The sequence below is a fragment of the Phyllobates terribilis genome, unplaced genomic scaffold (assembly GCF_046119375.1).
Source record: "Phyllobates terribilis strain yellow unplaced genomic scaffold, ASM4611937v1 Scaffold_11__3_contigs__length_659146591, whole genome shotgun sequence".
NCBI lineage: Eukaryota > Metazoa > Chordata > Amphibia > Anura > Dendrobatidae > Phyllobates > Phyllobates terribilis.
In genome coordinates, this window is record NW_027362771.1 from 348,875,532 (window position 1) to 348,891,653 (window position 16,122).

A 16,122-nucleotide genomic window follows, 5' to 3' on the forward strand; every position below is an offset into this window, starting at 1 on the left:
AGTTATCTACCATCCACAGTGTAGGGGATAGCTTCTTGCTGGGGGTCTGACTGCTGGTTTTCCTAGCAGTCCCAAACACAGAGCTTGGATATATCCAGCGGTCAATAAGAGTAAATAGAGCGAAGGTACACATGATCAACCACCACTCCATTAATATGGGGCTCTTCAGTGCCCCAATTCTCAGGATCGGTAGGGGTCCTAGCAGCCAGACTCCCAATGATTGGGACGTTATCTCCTATCCTCTATTCTATGGTACAACCCCTCTTAGGGCATGTTTAATATACAGGTAATCTTTTCAGCTACCCATATAGCCCATGGTCTAACAACCACAGGGTCATGTCACTCTTCATCTCTGCCAGTGATGGCATGGTGGAGGGGTCAGTGAGGTCTGGGAATGGTGGGGTATAATGTAATGGACATTCAGGATTTAATTATATCTCATACAAAATAATACACAGATTATTTCTGTGTATGGAACGTATGGGGATGAGTTACTATGGTGGTTAAATGGTTAAAGGTATGAAATGTGATCTTTTCAGAGTTCATAGTACATGGCAGTAGTCTTTGCACTGCTAATGATTGTAAGCACACACCTACCCAGCTTCATTGTGTAACCGGGCTGACATACAATGAAGACTCACACTTCCCAGTTGTGCAGGATGACTATTGTGCAGAAAGCTTTAATAGGAATTCCACTACTATGGATGCTGAAATGTATATTTTTCCCCTACCTGTGGAAGGACTTAAGGTTTTTTTTCAGAGCGATCGGTTACGTACGGAGGATAGAGCGAGCAGTTAAACGCAGCTCTTTTTTTTCTGTGCTGGATATGTTTTTGAAACAGGTGTCCACAAGACCAAACCATACATTTATTCTATATCAAGACCAGTCGTACACATACAAGGAGATAGAACTGAAAAGCAACCAAGCAGCATGGGCTTTAAGTCACCATGCAAAAGTGAAAACAGGGGATTGTGTTGCCATCTTCCTGGGCAATGAGCCGGCATATATCTGGCTTTGGCTGGGACTAGCCAAATTGGGATGCCCAATGGCTTGCATGAATTATAATATACGTTCTAAATCCTTTCTTCATTGTTTCAAGTGCTGCGGTGCTAAAGTGCTAATTGCTGCTCCAGGTAAGAAGAATCTAGAATAACCATATTATGGTATAATGTCTGGCTGGCAATTACATTTGCTCAACAGGCAGAATCAAATACATGTGGCTTCTACATCTTATTTCAGTATTTAAGTATATGTAGATGCGTGTCTGTATATCTAAAGTATTCTAACGAAATGCATGTTAGGTACATAAGATTAAGGAGTTAACTGGAAGGAAACAAGCACCCTTGTCCTACTACTTTTTACACTTACCAAGTCACTTAAAGAAACTGATTAAGTTAGATTTGTAAATGAATACTTTGGGAACGCCTTTGAAAGGTCACCCGACATATTTCATTATGAATTTTGTAGATTTTGTTAATGTCATCTGATTTTACTGATCTGATCTAAAGTCATATTTATTATGAAAGGGAAACTCTCCAGATTATATTTATTCACTAGAGAATCTGCCTGATGGATAATCTGTGCTGGCAAGACTGTCCCCAAATAAGTTCAGACAGCTTCTAAGCTATAAACTAGAGGTGACCACATGGGATTTGTAGCCTTACGGAAACCCACATGGTCACCTACATAAAGATGAACATACATGTAAACTGGTCCTGACTCCTGAACCCTTTCTCCATTGCATTTTGCCCCAAATATATTCTCTTCACAAAGATGCACAACACTCTGCCAACAAATCGGTCATCTGTAAATCGATGAAGAATTGAAACATAAGATATAAATATATATATATATAAAAAAAACGCTAAACTCTTCATTACACAGTGAGAAAATTGTATTTACAACCCCTGGCAAAAATTATGGAATCACCGGGCTCAGAGGATGTTCATTCAGTTGTTTAATGTTGTTGAAAAAAAGCAGATCACAGACATGGCACAAAACTATAGTCATTTCAAATGGCAATTTTATGGCTTTTAGAAACACTAGAAGAAATAAAGAAAAAAATGTGGTACTCAGTAAGGGTAATTTTTTTCAAACCAAGCAGAGGGAAAAAATTATGGAATCACCCTGTAAATGTTCATTTTCAAAATTAACACCTGCATCAAATTAGATCTGCTCGTTAGTCTGCATCTAAAAAGGAGTGATCACACCTTGGAGAGCTGTTGCACCAAGTGGACTGACATGAATCATGGCTCCAACACAAAAGATGTCAATTGAAACAAAGGAGAAGATTATCAAACTCTTAAAAGAAGGTAAATCATCACGCAATGTTGCAAAATATGTTGGTTGTTCACAGTCAGCTGTGTCTAAAATCTGGACCAAATACAAACAACATGGGAATGTTTTTAAAGGCAAACATACTGGTAGACCAAGGAAGACATCAAAGCGTCAAGACCGGAAACTTAAAGCAATATGTCTCCAAAACAGGAAAAGCACAACAAAACAAATGAGGAATGAATGGGAGGAAACTGGAGTCAATGTCTGTGACCGAACTGTAAGAAACCGCCTAAAGGAAATGGGATTTACATACAGAAAAGCTAAACAAAAGCCATCATTAACACCTAAATAGAAAAAAACAATGTTATAATGGGCTAAGGAAAAGCAATCGTGGACTGTGATTGACTGGATGAAAGTCCTATTCAGTGATGAATCGCGAATTTGCATTGGGCAAGGTGATGATGCTGGAACTTTTATTTGGTGCCGTTCCAATGAGATTTATAAAGATGATTGCATGAAGAGAACATGCAAATTTCCACAGTCATTGATGATATGGGGCTGCATGTCAGGTAAAGGCACTGGGGAGATGGCTGTCATTACATCTTCAATAAATGCCCAAGTTTACATTGATATTTTGGACAGTTTTCTTATCCCATCAATTGAAAGGATGTTTGGGGATGATGACATAATTTTTCAAGATGATAATGCATCCTGCCATAGAGCAAAAACTGTGAAAACATTCTTTGAAAGAAGACATATAAGGTCAATGTCATGGCCTGCCAATAGTCCGGATCTCAATCCAATTGAAAATCTTTGGTGGAAGTTGAAGAAAATAGTCCATGACAAGGCTCCAACCTGCAAAGCTGATCTGGCAACAGCAATCAGATAAAGTTGGAGCCAGATTGATGAAGAGTACTGTTTGTCGCTCATTAAGTCCATGCCTCACAGACTGCAAGCTGTTATTAAAGCCAGAGGTGGTGCAACAAAATACTAGTGATGTATTGGAGTGTTCTTTTGTGTGTTTGTTTTTCATGATTCCAGAATTTTTTCCTCAGAATGTAGTGATTTCATAATTTTTTCCCTCTGTTTGGTCTGAAAAAAATTACCCTTACTGAGTACCACATTTTTTTCTTGATTTCTTTTAGTGTTTCTTAAAGCCATAAAGTTGCCATTTGAAATGACTTTAGTTTTGTGCCATGTCTGTGATTTGCTTTTTTTCAACAACATTAAACAACTGAATGAACATCCTCCGAGCCCGGTGGTTCCATAATTTTTGCCAGGGGTTGTATAACAAAAGAGTCTTCCCAAAAGCTTCACAAAAGCAGTTTTTTCATTTTAGGAGCCAAAGACAGCAATGGATACAATGGGTGTAAAATCAGTACGTCTTATCTCATTTGCATTAAATCTCCCTTTATCTTAAAATAACTGCAATAAAACACAACAAAAATTGCATTAAAACAAAATGTGTAAATATGGGCTTAAAGGGTCATTCCCAACTTTGCAAGTCTTCAACAAGTAATAACTTGCTGATTACTGGAGACTGTGTGCTGAAATACCCTATTAAAAAGGAGCAGTGGCTGTAAATGCGCAGAATTGTTCCATTCATTGTCTAAGGGACTGTAATAGATATTGACTTATCTCCATCAGTCCTATAGAGAATGGCTCCATTCTAAGGAAGGATTTCATGTAATGATATAAGAATTATTAAACCCATTCTGTTAATAAATATATCCCCTGTCATTTGGGCAGAGTATGGCTTGTCCATTTATCATACCGTCAGCATTTCAGTAGCTGCCAGTCCTGATGCTGATGCCAACTGTATGTACCCAGGGCCTTGTAGTATCCCAGCAACTGTTGCCCTGCATGAGCATGGTGGTACACAAGGGAGATTTCAAAGGAAACAAAGGAATGAGGTCATATACAAAAAAAGAAGTCCCTGGTAATGAATCTAAGAACTAACCTGAGCCCTTCTGTATATGTTTCACTCAAATGGGACTTGAAAGGCCATGGCATTCAGCAGTTAAATAGTTGACTAGTTTCTAGATTTCTTTTTAACGATAAGGTTAAATGCTCAAATTTTTACTAATAAGCTAAAAACAAACTGATTTTCATCAGTATGCTAGATCTGATTTTCATCCACTCTCGATTACTGTTAGTTTTTACCATCCGTGTCTGTGTCACATTTCTCTTGTAATAAAAATAAAAAGTCTGATGGAGGTTTCTTAAGTTTCTCCTAGCAAACAGTCATTAAAAAAAAAAAAAAACCAGTATTAGGATGCATCGTGGTTGGCATCGATGTGCTGTTGGTGTTTTCCACTGCCCCTTGAATGGGTGCTTTTTGGTCTGCAAAACAAACAAAATCTTTTTTTTGCAGACCAATACTCCGCATATGAAAAGAATTGGATATGTGAATATTCTTATAGGCTATAATGTCAGTGTGCTGTCAGTGGAAAATACTGACAACACACGTACATCAAAACCTGACGTGTGAATGAGCCCTTACACTGACAGTTGTTTTTTCTCACTCTGATGTTTTTCTGGATTGGACATAGATCTATAGACGTTCTGATGAGTAAGACAAAAGTCTTATAGCTATAGTATAACTGGTATGAAGGCTACTTAAATACGCAAATATTATTCAAAGGTAATTCAGATGTATAGAGCCATAATACGACATCCTTATTAAAGTGGCTGTCAACTACTGGACAACACCTACTTATTCCCTTCAGGGCCCCATTTAAAATTAAAACAGTGGATACCCACTTCCCTCAGCGGTGCTGGTCCAGCTATGTCAGTGCCGCTATTCTCAGTGGGTCATGTGACATTGCTGAGCCACGGGTCTGCTGCAGCCAATCAGCGACCACTGGGAATAGCAGCACCGACATTGCAGGAGGTGAGTATGGAATGTTTTTATTTTAAATGAAGCCCTGAAGTGATTAAGATGGGGATGTGCAATAGTTAACACTATACTGTACCTCCTTATTCATCTAATTGCATATTGTATATGGAATACCCCATTATATGCCTTATTACATAGCTTTTATCCTCGAAACGTTATGAGTTAAAGCGGACTATTCACTAAATGTTTCATGTTCAACTTGACACGCAATGTAATAGTGGCTGCAAAGCTGATTAAATCACTTGTCTTTTTTAATTTTGCTTCTCCATTGCAGAGATATTAGCAATAAAAGTATTTACTACCTAATGAGTTAACTTTCGTTAAACACAAGTGTTTGTTATTAGAGTATTCACTGGGGTCGTGTACTTCTGCTTCCTGTATGATGCTGACCAATCATAAGCAGGCACCAACACAGCAAAAAAATAACATGTCCCATTATACATGGCTTAGAGCAGGTTTGGCTGGCCCGGTCCGTGACCCAGGGCGGTCAGTAAAAGGGGGGATATTTATAAGGGATTTAAAGTGTTCGTGATGCCACCTGTGGATTGCGGCTAAAGGGGTGCTGCCGCTGTGGAGCAGTCCTCTGGAGCTGGTGTTACGGCAGCAGGGATGGTGTGGCTCTCCACAGGTAGAGCTAGCTCCAGGGCAGCGTGGGGTGTAATGGATGGTGGTGTAGGGGAGATGGGACCCAGCCAGGTCAGAGGAAGAACAAACACACACACCGGGGCTAGTTTCAGTACCTTTACTGCAGATGGTAGTCAGGTACGGTCCGGGGCACTTTTAGGTGGTGTGCACTTCTGGTCTTGCTCCCTAGTGAGCGGGTGTAAGGTCTCCTTCCTGTATCTTCCTGTCTCTCTCCCTGGAGCTTCTGACTTGCCTGGAACAGGGTCTAGCTCCCTTGATGTTTCTCTCACCCGTCTTGCTTGGAGGCGAGGGCTTTCCCACTGGTTACCATGATCCCTGGACGCTGGGGCCTTCATGGTACCTAGTCCTCTGAGTGTGCGCTATTCACGGGTGGACTGAGGGATATGAAATCCTCCTCAGTATGCCGGATTCCCTACTGGGCATAGAGATCCCAATAGGCTCGGGCCCAGTGCCCGGCTTGCAACAGGGGACGAACCCTCTGTGGTTCCTCTGTCCCTCATGGCTCTTCTCTTCCTTCTTGCCTTCTAGCCCACTCTAGGCTCTCACTGGCCAGACTAGCCCGCAGCTTGGGCCTAGCCTGGCTTTCAGTCACACAGACTTCAGCTTGTCTGGTGCTGCAGCATCGTGTCACACTGCTTCCCACTGACTGACTTCCTCAACTCCACCCCCCAGTATATATATACCTGACAGGGCTCCATATAGTGGACTTAGGTGGAGGTGTCTGCATGTATTGAGGCCACTGGGGAGAATCCCATCTGTGCAACAACAAGGAGTTCTGTGACAGCTGCAGGGCATCACAGATACAGCTCTGATCTCCTGGTCTAAACTTCTGCAATAGTTGGGATGTGGGGGGGCAGCACAGCTGAGTTTAGCTGTGTCACATTGCAAACCCTTCTATCAGCTCTCCTCCTCTCATAGCACTATCACCTCTGCAGTATTGCACCTTCCCCCACACTACCTGTCTGGAATCACACTTATATCTGTTGTGCTCAACTTGTAATCTCTCTGCAGTGAGAGCAGAGCAAGGTCTCATTACATCTCACCCAGAAGTAGCCAAATACAGAATGCTCATGTGTGAGACATAATGACTGCTTGCTCTGCTCTCACTGCAGAGCGATTACAAGATGTTATGAACTGCTACAAACACTAAGGAAAGAAAGGAAAACTGTCCCTACAATAGGACTAAGCTGATTCCCTACGATGCAGCGGGGGACCTGTTCCTTGTGAACAGACCCGCCTAAGTCCTCGGCTAGTCTGAACGCAGACCTATAGATATAAGGGAGGGGTCCCTACAAGAACTAAGGACTGGGATATAGTTGGATACCTCCTAGCAGAAATTGTAGCAGAGCAAAGACAAACAAACAAACAGAAGTACTAGTGGTCAAAGACCAAGCAAACTACAGAGTAAGGTACAAGGCACCTGGCTAGCTTAAGAGTAAATGTAACACTGAAGTCCAGCAAGGCCAGGAGGGCGAAGCTGGATTATATAGGCAAAAAGTCATGTGACCCGCAAAATAGAAAAAACTAACAGGAGGGTTCTAACAGTACCCCCTCTTCTATGAGGATCCTCCGGATCATCCAGGCCCAGGTCTATCAGGAAACCTCCTGTGAAACGCTCCGACAAGTCTAGGAGCAGAGACATCATCCGCCCTTACCCAGGAGTTATCCTCAGGACCAAAACCTTTCCAAGCGACGAGATACTGCAATCTCCCTCTATGCCATCTAGAATTAAGAATGCGAGAAATTTCATATTCACCGTCTTCCTCCACCGGAGGAACAGAGACAGTGGCGTCCCTATCAGAAACATCAGCTTTTTTCAATAAGGAAACATGAAACACCGGATTAATCTTCCAGGAGGTAGGAACCTCCAACCTAACAGCAGATTGGTTAACTACCTGAAGCACCTTAAACGGACCTACAAACTTCGGGCCCAATTTCTTAGAAGGAATCCTCAAACGCAGATTCCTAGAGGACAACCAAACCATGTCACCAACAGTAAACAAAACCTCTTGACGTTTCCTGTCAAAGTACCTCTTGGATTTTTTGTTAGTCTCTTGAAGGTTACGACGTACATCAGTCCAAACTCTCTCCAAATCACCGGAAAAATTCTCCTCCTCCGGCACAGCCGATACCAATTTGGAGAATGACCCAAACGACGGATGTCTCCAGTACAACAAAAAAAAGGAGAACACCCAGCAGAAGAGGATGTATGGTTGTTAAGAGCAAATTCAGCCAGTGGCAGAAACTCAGACAACCCCTCTTGATTGTCAGCCACAAAACAACGCAAAAACTGTTCAACATCCTGGTTCTTTCTTTCTGTCTGTCCATTAGAGTCAGGATGATAACCAGACGAAAATGACAAATGGACTCCCAACCTGTCACAAAAGGCATGCCAAAAACGAGCCACGAACTGAGGTCCCCTATCGGAAACAATGTCGGTAGGAACGCCATGGAGCCTGACAATTTCTTTAACAAAAGCCTTAGCGAGTGTCCAGGCGCAGGGCAGTTTGATGAAGGGAACCAAGTGACACATCTTGCTAAAACGGTCCACGACCACCCAGAAAACAGTGAAACCCTCAGAGGCAGGAAGGTCAGTAATAAAATCCATAGCAAGATGCGTCCAAGGAGCACTAGGAACCTCCAGAGGGCAAAGCAACCGCGCAGCAGGAGCATGTGAAGACTTAGATCTAGCACACACAGTACATTGACGCACCCACTTAATGACTTCCTTCTGCCACCCAGGCCACCAAAAACTGCGACCTACAAGTCTCTTAGTCTCCGAAATTCCTGGATGACCTGCCAACCGAGACTCATGACACTCCACAAACAAATCTCTCCTAAAGTTCCTAGGCACAAACAACCTCCTATGGGGAGTGTTAGATGGGGCATCCTCCTGGGCTTTCAGAATCCCATCTTCCAAAACGGAGTCCAATGCTGCTATCACAACACCTTCCTGTAAAATGCTCTCCTCCTCCTCGGTACCAGCCATGGGAGAAAAACTGTGAGATAAAGCATCAGCTTTTACATTCTTGGTACCCAGGATGTAAGTAACAGAAAAATTAAACCGCGAAAAAAAAGTGCCCACCTAGCTTGACGGGCATTCAAGCGCTTGGCAGCATCAAGATAGATCAGATTCTTATGATCAGTAAAAACCTGAATGGGAAATTTAGCACCTTCCAAGAGATGACGCCAATGTTCAAATGCGAGTTTAATCGCCAGCAATTCCCGATTACCGACATCGTAATTAAGTTCGGTCTCAGAAAATTTTTTTGAAAAAAAGCACAGGGATGTACTCCATCCTTGTTTTCCTGAGACAAAACAGCCCCGACCCCCACCGAAGAAGCATCAACCTCGACCAAAAAAGGCTTGGTCTCATCAGGCTGCATAAGGATGGGGGCAGAACTGAACCTCTCCTTGAGATACACAAAAGCTTCAATGGCCTCAGTAGTCCACTGAACCGTATTCGCACCTTTCCTGGTGAGATCGGTCAGCGGCTTAACAATTGAAAAATTCTTAATGAATTTTCTGTAATAATTGGCGAAACTCAAAAATCTCTGTATTGGTTTCAAACCAGTAGGCCTAGGCCATTCCTGCACCGCCTGAACCTTCACCGGGTCCATCTCAAAGCCCTCGCTGGAGATAATGTAGCCCAAAAAACTAATTCTCTGCACAGCGAGCTCACATTTCTCCAGCTTAGCAAAAAGTGAATTGTCGCATAACAACTGCAATACCTCACGTACGCTCTGCCAATGAGACTCCAGATCCGGCGCAAAAATCAAAATGTCATCCAAATACACCACCACATTCTTACCGATCAACGGTCTTAGGATGTCATTAATAAGGTTCTGAAAAAACGCTGGTGCGTTGGTAAGACCAAAGGGCATAACCAGATTCTCAAAATGACCCACTGGAGTGTTAAAAGCAGTTTTCCACTCATCACCTTCCTTCATACGTAACAAATTGTATGCCCCCCGGAGATCAATCTTAGAGAACCACTTGGCCCCCACTAACTGGTTGAACAAGTCAGGAATTAATGGCAGTGGGTAGGAATTGCGTACTGTAATTTTATTAATTTCGCAAAAGTCCAGACATGGACGTAAACCGCCGTCCTTTTTTTTTACAAAAAAAAATCCAACAGCCACAGGTGACTTAGAAGGTCTAATGTGACCGGCGGCCAAGCTTGTCTGTATGTATTCCTCCAAGGCCTTTCTCTCAGGGATAGTAAGATTAAATAAGCGACTCTTGGGAACAGTTGCTCCAGGGACAAACTCAATAGTACAATCATAGTCCCTATGAGGAGGCAAAACTTGCGACTCCTCCTCAGAAAAAAACTTCCAAAAATCCTGAATAGGTACAGGTAATTCCCCTCTTTCCACAGCAGCAATGCGACCGTTACAACATCTATCATAACACTTAGGACTCCAAGACTTAATTTCATTTGTAGACCAGTCCAGTACAGGATTGTGCAATTTTAACCAAGGTAACCCCAAAACCACTGGAGCAGGCAAATTATTTAATACCGCCAAATCCAAATTCTCTTGGTGGATACCATTAATGGTGAGGGGAAATTCAAAAACCTTGTGAGTAATACCTTTCAAGGGAGAGCCATCAACAGAAACCACAGAAATAGAAGATGACAAAAGTCGGGATTCTAATTTAAATTTTTCCAAAAAACCCTCATCAATCACATTGAGTGTAGAACCACAATCCACAAATACCCGAAATTCAATCAACTCCTCTTGGAATGAGGTGCTTCCAGAAAGAAATACTCCTTTTGAGTTTAAACACGCTATGCGGGCGTAACTTACCTCTTTTTTTTTTTTCTTTGTTCAAACAAAGCACACAGTTCTTAATAAAGTGGTCAGATTTACCGTAATAAAAACACAATCCTTTAGCAAACCTGCGGTCTTTTTCCTGAGAGTGGGGTGACATCGCCCCAATATCCATCGGTTCTCCACCCTCCGAACAGACCCTCTGAAAACTAGGAGCTGCCATAGCAGTAGATTTCTCTTCATTACTCCTAGCACGCAGTCTCCTGTCCACACATATGGCTAATTGCATTGCCTCCTGCAAGGTTCCAGGTTTTGGGAAGGCAATCAGCAGATCCTTAACCCTTTCACCTAGACCATCATGAAACAAACATTTTAATGCGGAGTCATTCCATTCCACTTCAGCCGACCATCTTCTGAAGTATGTACAATAATTTTCCACATCACCTGATCCCTGCTTCAAACGTCTTAATTCAGTTTCAGCAGATGAGACTCGATCAGGATCATCATACAACAACCCCATAGCAGAAAAAAAATCTTCCACAGATCTAAAACACGGATCATTAGGTTGTAGAGAAAAGGCCCATCCCTGTGGTTCTTTGCGCAAAAGTGACATTATAAACCCAATGCGCTGTGATTCATTCCCCGAGGATCTGGGTCTTAAACGAAAATATAATAAACAAGCGTTTTTAAAGGAAAAAAAAATCTTGCCGTTTACCATAAAAAAAAATCTGGAAGTCCTACCTTCGGTTCGACAAAATGCGCTCCAGGACAGCTACTCACGTGTTGCTGGAGCTCGGCCACCTCCAATGACAGTCCCTGCAGGGGTTGAGCCAACTCCTGAACCGACACCATGCTGAAATCAGGATTTTTTTTTTCCTTAGAGTGTTTTATTTTTGGGCTGGACTTACTGTTATGAACTGCTACAAACACTAAGGAAAGAAAGGAAAACTGACTAAGCTGATTCCCTACGATGCAGCGGGGGACCTGTTCCTTGTGAACAGACCCGCCTAAGTCCTCGGCTAGTCTGAACGCAGACCTATAGATATAAGGGAGGGGTCCCTACAAGAACTAAGGACTGGGATATAGTTGGACACCTCCTAGCAGAAATTGTAGCAGAGCAAAGACAAACAAACAAACAGAAGTACTAGTGGTCAAAGACCAAGCAAACTACAGAGTAAGGTACAAGGCACCTGGCTAGCTTAAGAATAAATGTAACACTGAAGTCCAGCAAGGCCAGGAGGGCGGAGCTGGATTATATAGGCAAAAAGTCATGTGACCAGCAAAATAGAAAAAACTAACAGGAGGGTTCTATCACAAGATGCTTGAGAATAGCAGACATAAGTGTGATTGTGTGATTACATAAAACACTGAAAAACCTGCTTCAAGGTATTTTTGGAAGTGTTTTTCTTTCTTTTAAGTGTTTGGTGCCTGCTTATGATTGGTCAGCATCATACAGGGGAAGGAAGCACACGCTCCTCAATGAAAACAATCTGATCATACCCACTTGGACTTAAAGGGGTGGTCCAAAACTAACACTTATTTTAATCTTAAATGTCTTTCTATTTAATGTCATAATCTAATCTCCTTTCTAATAAGCCTTAATTAAAAAGTCCCTTTTGTTACCTTGCTACTCTAACGGCTTTATTATTTTACCTACTTCCTGTTTGATGGCGCTTCATTTGAGAATCTCTCATGCATGCTTGGATACTCAAATGAGACATAAGCAGGGGGCAGAGGCTGCAGTCACCTCCGCATCCTCTTCCCCCACCCTGTACATATTGCAATATACTCTGCACAACTAGAAGAATAACCCCTATGCCAAGCAATGGCAAATACATTACATTTGTCCCTGTCCTTTATAGTAGGGTACTGGCTCATTTAAAAGACCATAGAAATTACACATGTTTTATTATACACATGGTTATTTCCTTTGTGTGTATTGGAACAACACAAAAAAAAACAGAGAAAGAAAGGCAAACTGGACATAATTTCACACTAAACCCCAAAAATGAGCCGAACAAAATTTTTAGCACCTTTCCAAAAATGTGAGTAAACAACTTTGTTTCAAGAATGAATGCTCATTCAAACTCACCTGTGGTAAGTAACAGGTGTGGGCAATATGAAAGTCACACCTGAAACCAGATAAAAAGGAGAGAAGTTGACTGGATCTTTGCATTATGTACCTGTGTGTGGCACACTAAACATGGATAACAGAAAGAGGAGAAGAAAACTGTCTGAGGACTTAACAACCAAAATTGTTGAAAAATATCAACAATCTCAAGGTTACAAGTCCATCTCCAGACATATTGATGTTCCTTTGTCCACAATCCACAACATAATTAAAAAGTTTACAACCCAGGGGCACTGTAGCTAATCTTCCTGGACATGGATGGCAGAGAAAAATTGATGGAAGGTTGCAAAGCAAGATAGTCCAGATGGTGGACAAGCAGCCCCAGTCAAGTTCCACAGAAATTCAAGCTGTACTACAGGCTCAGGGAGCATCAGTGTCAGTGCGAATTTTCCATCACCATTAGAATGAAATGAAACACTATGGCAGGATACCCAGGAGGACCCCACTGCTGACATAAAAAAGCTAGACTGCAGTTTGCCAAAATGTACGTGAGTAAGCCAAAATCCTTTTGGGAAGGTGTCTTGGGGACAGATAAGACCAAGACAGAGCTTTTTGATAAAGCACATCATTCTGTTTACCGAAAATGGAATGAGGCCTGCAAAGAAAAGAACACAGTACCTACAATAAATATGGTGGAGGTTCAAAGATGTTTTGGGGTTGCTTTAATGCCTCTGGCACTGGGTGCCTTAACTGTGTGGAAGGCATCATGAAATCTGAATATTAACAAAGGATTTTGGGTCGCAGTGTAGTGTCCAGTCTCAGAAAGCTGCGTCTGCATCCTAGGTCAGGGATCTTCTAGCAGGACAATAACCCCAAGCACATACTTCAAGAAGCACCCATAAATGGATGGATAGAAACAAAGCGCTGGAGAGTTCTGAAGTGGTCAGCAATGAGTCTGGATCTAAATCCCATTGAACACCTGTGGAGAGATCTTAAAATTGCTGTTGGGAGAAGGCACCCTTCAAATATAAGAGACCTGGAGCAGTTTGCAAAAGAAGATTGGTTCAAAATTCCAATTGAGAGATGTAAGAAGCTTCATGATTATAGGAAGTGATTGGTTGCAGTTATTTATTCCAAAGGGTGTGCGACCAAATATTAAGTTGAGGGTGCCAACAATTTTGTCCGGCCCATTTTTGAGGTTTTGTGTGAACTTATGCCCAATTTGTTTTTTTATCTCTGTTTTTTTTTTTGCATTGTTCCAATACACAAAGGAAATACATATATGTATAACAAAATATGTGTAAGTGCAATAATTTTCTGGGAGAAATACTTCATTTTATGGAAAAATTTCAAGGGTGCAAACACTTTCAGCCGTAACTGTATTTATTAGGCTGATATGACATTTCTTCATTAATTTTTACAAGAACTGAAAGCTGCTATAGAAGATTTGCTGCCCGCTCTGATAGAAGATGGGGTGACGGTTTTCTACCTCGGCAGAGACTCCGCTACTGAAGGGGTTTCAAGTTTACTTGACAAAGTGGAAGCTGCCTCTGAAGCCCCCATTCCTGAATCCTATAGGTCCGGTTCTACTGTGAAAACACCTGCGCTGTACATTTACACATCTGGAACTACAGGTAAATTATCTTTAAAAACTATAGTAAAATTCCTCCAATCTTGAATTACAAAATGCATATGACAAATCCCTGGATTATCCAAAAAATGTTATCATTAGGAAGAGAAAATACATGTACGACACATTTATTACACTACAGTCATGGTGATAGGCAGAATACAGTGTAGTCACATAAAACGAGAAGCCATGTAATTCCCATACTGTATTCTGCTGTATTTTTCCAGCGAGCCGATCGGCAAAACAGCATAAGTTTATTGTGCGGTTTTGGCTACTAAGAGTATGCTGACTTTACAAAGGGGAGATTATAAGCTCCAGTCAAACAAATAGGCCAAAAAATGCAAGTCTTTGTTTAATACAAAGATTAATGAAAATTGTTTTTTTAAAAAAAACAGGTATAAGGTGCAAGACTGTTAAAAATAATAAAAATGTGAAATTATTAAAAATACATGAAGGCCCAAAGTTAAGAGTATATATAGAAGTCAGAAACACACAAGTAAAATTCAAAAGGAAAACATATCTCAAGAAAAGTGTGAATTTAGGCTACCTGCATAAAAGGGATAAAATATACGTGGATTTATCTATAACCTTGTAATGTCTTTGCATCCTGTTCCATCTAGATGTGTCCGGATCCCAGAATTCCAAGCGGTGGAAGTTCGTCGACTGCCATATTGGGACACCGAAGTGATGGGTGTCTCAATATGGAAACCGCTGGTGGTACCAGCTTCTTGCGCGGTACCACCAGCGGAACACCGTTGCGAACACGCCGTACACGCCACCGCCGGGATCAGCCGAATGATTCACTAACCGCCGCCATCTTTGTACAGGAGGAGCGCATGCGCAGTTTTAATGTGACCGCCGCTATCTGCCTGCACAAAGATGGCGGCGTACTGATTTACTGCAGGGGGAGACAGCTCAAACGAGAGAACACATGAGGGAAGAAGACAGCACAGGGGTGGAGAGAGAGAGCAGATAAGGGGGAGAGCTCATGGGGTACACAGGTCAAAGAAGAGATTACATGAGAGAGGAAGACAGCAGATGGGGGAGAGAGAAAGCGCACAGGGGGGAGACAGCTCAAATGGGACAGCACATGAGGGGAGAACACAGCACAGGAAGGAGAGAGACAGCAGACAAGGGGGATAACACATGGGGTAGACAGATCAAAGAAGAGACCACAGACGGGAGAAGACAGCAGATGGGGAGAAAGCACACAGGGGGGAGAGAGAAAGCGCACGGGGGGAGAGAGAAAGCGCACGGGGGGGAGACTGTTCAAACGGGACAGCACATGAGGGGAGAACACAGCACAGGAAGGAGAGAGACAGCAGACAAGGGGGATAGCACATGGGGTAGACAGGTCAAAGAAGAGAGCACAGATGGGAGAAGTCAGCACATGGGGGAAAGAGAGAGTGGATAGGTGGGTGAGCACATGGGGGGGAGAGATTCTCAACGCTGCAAAGCCAGCCCCCATCGTGACATAACCGCCCTCCCAATGCGATAGCATCAGGCCTCCATCTAGTATACAGATAAATAACTTGATGCCAGGATAAATCTTATAAGGATAGTAATGGTCTTCACACAACGGTCAACAATAATATATTGTATACATGATGACAGTGTAGGAATCACCAAGAACTGATAAATAGCAAGTGCTACTACAACAGATACTTCCTAAGCAGACAGCCACCATTGCCTGACACATGTTTCACATTCACTGCTTTGTCTGGGGACAATATATAAGCTGATAGACTCCACTTTGAAATCAGCGATTTTTGTTGGCAAATGTTTTTATCTGTCAAGTTCTGTTCAAAGACATGAACAGACAATGGC

At 42.3% G+C, this 16,122-nt stretch overlaps 1 protein-coding gene across 1 annotated transcript in view; it reads left to right on the top strand.

Annotated features, from left to right (window-relative positions):
• Window positions 1-569: 569 nt before the first annotated feature.
• The window catches only part of LOC141166311 (long-chain fatty acid transport protein 2-like), a 47,032-nt gene continuing 31,479 nt past the window's right edge, over window positions 570-16,122 (top strand). The window contains exons 1-2 of the mRNA XM_073652876.1: window positions 570-1,134; window positions 14,090-14,299. Coding sequence (XP_073508977.1) covers window positions 630-1,134; window positions 14,090-14,299 — 715 coding nt within the window. The 5' untranslated portion in view covers window positions 570-629. The remainder of the gene's footprint in view (window positions 1,135-14,089; window positions 14,300-16,122) is intronic.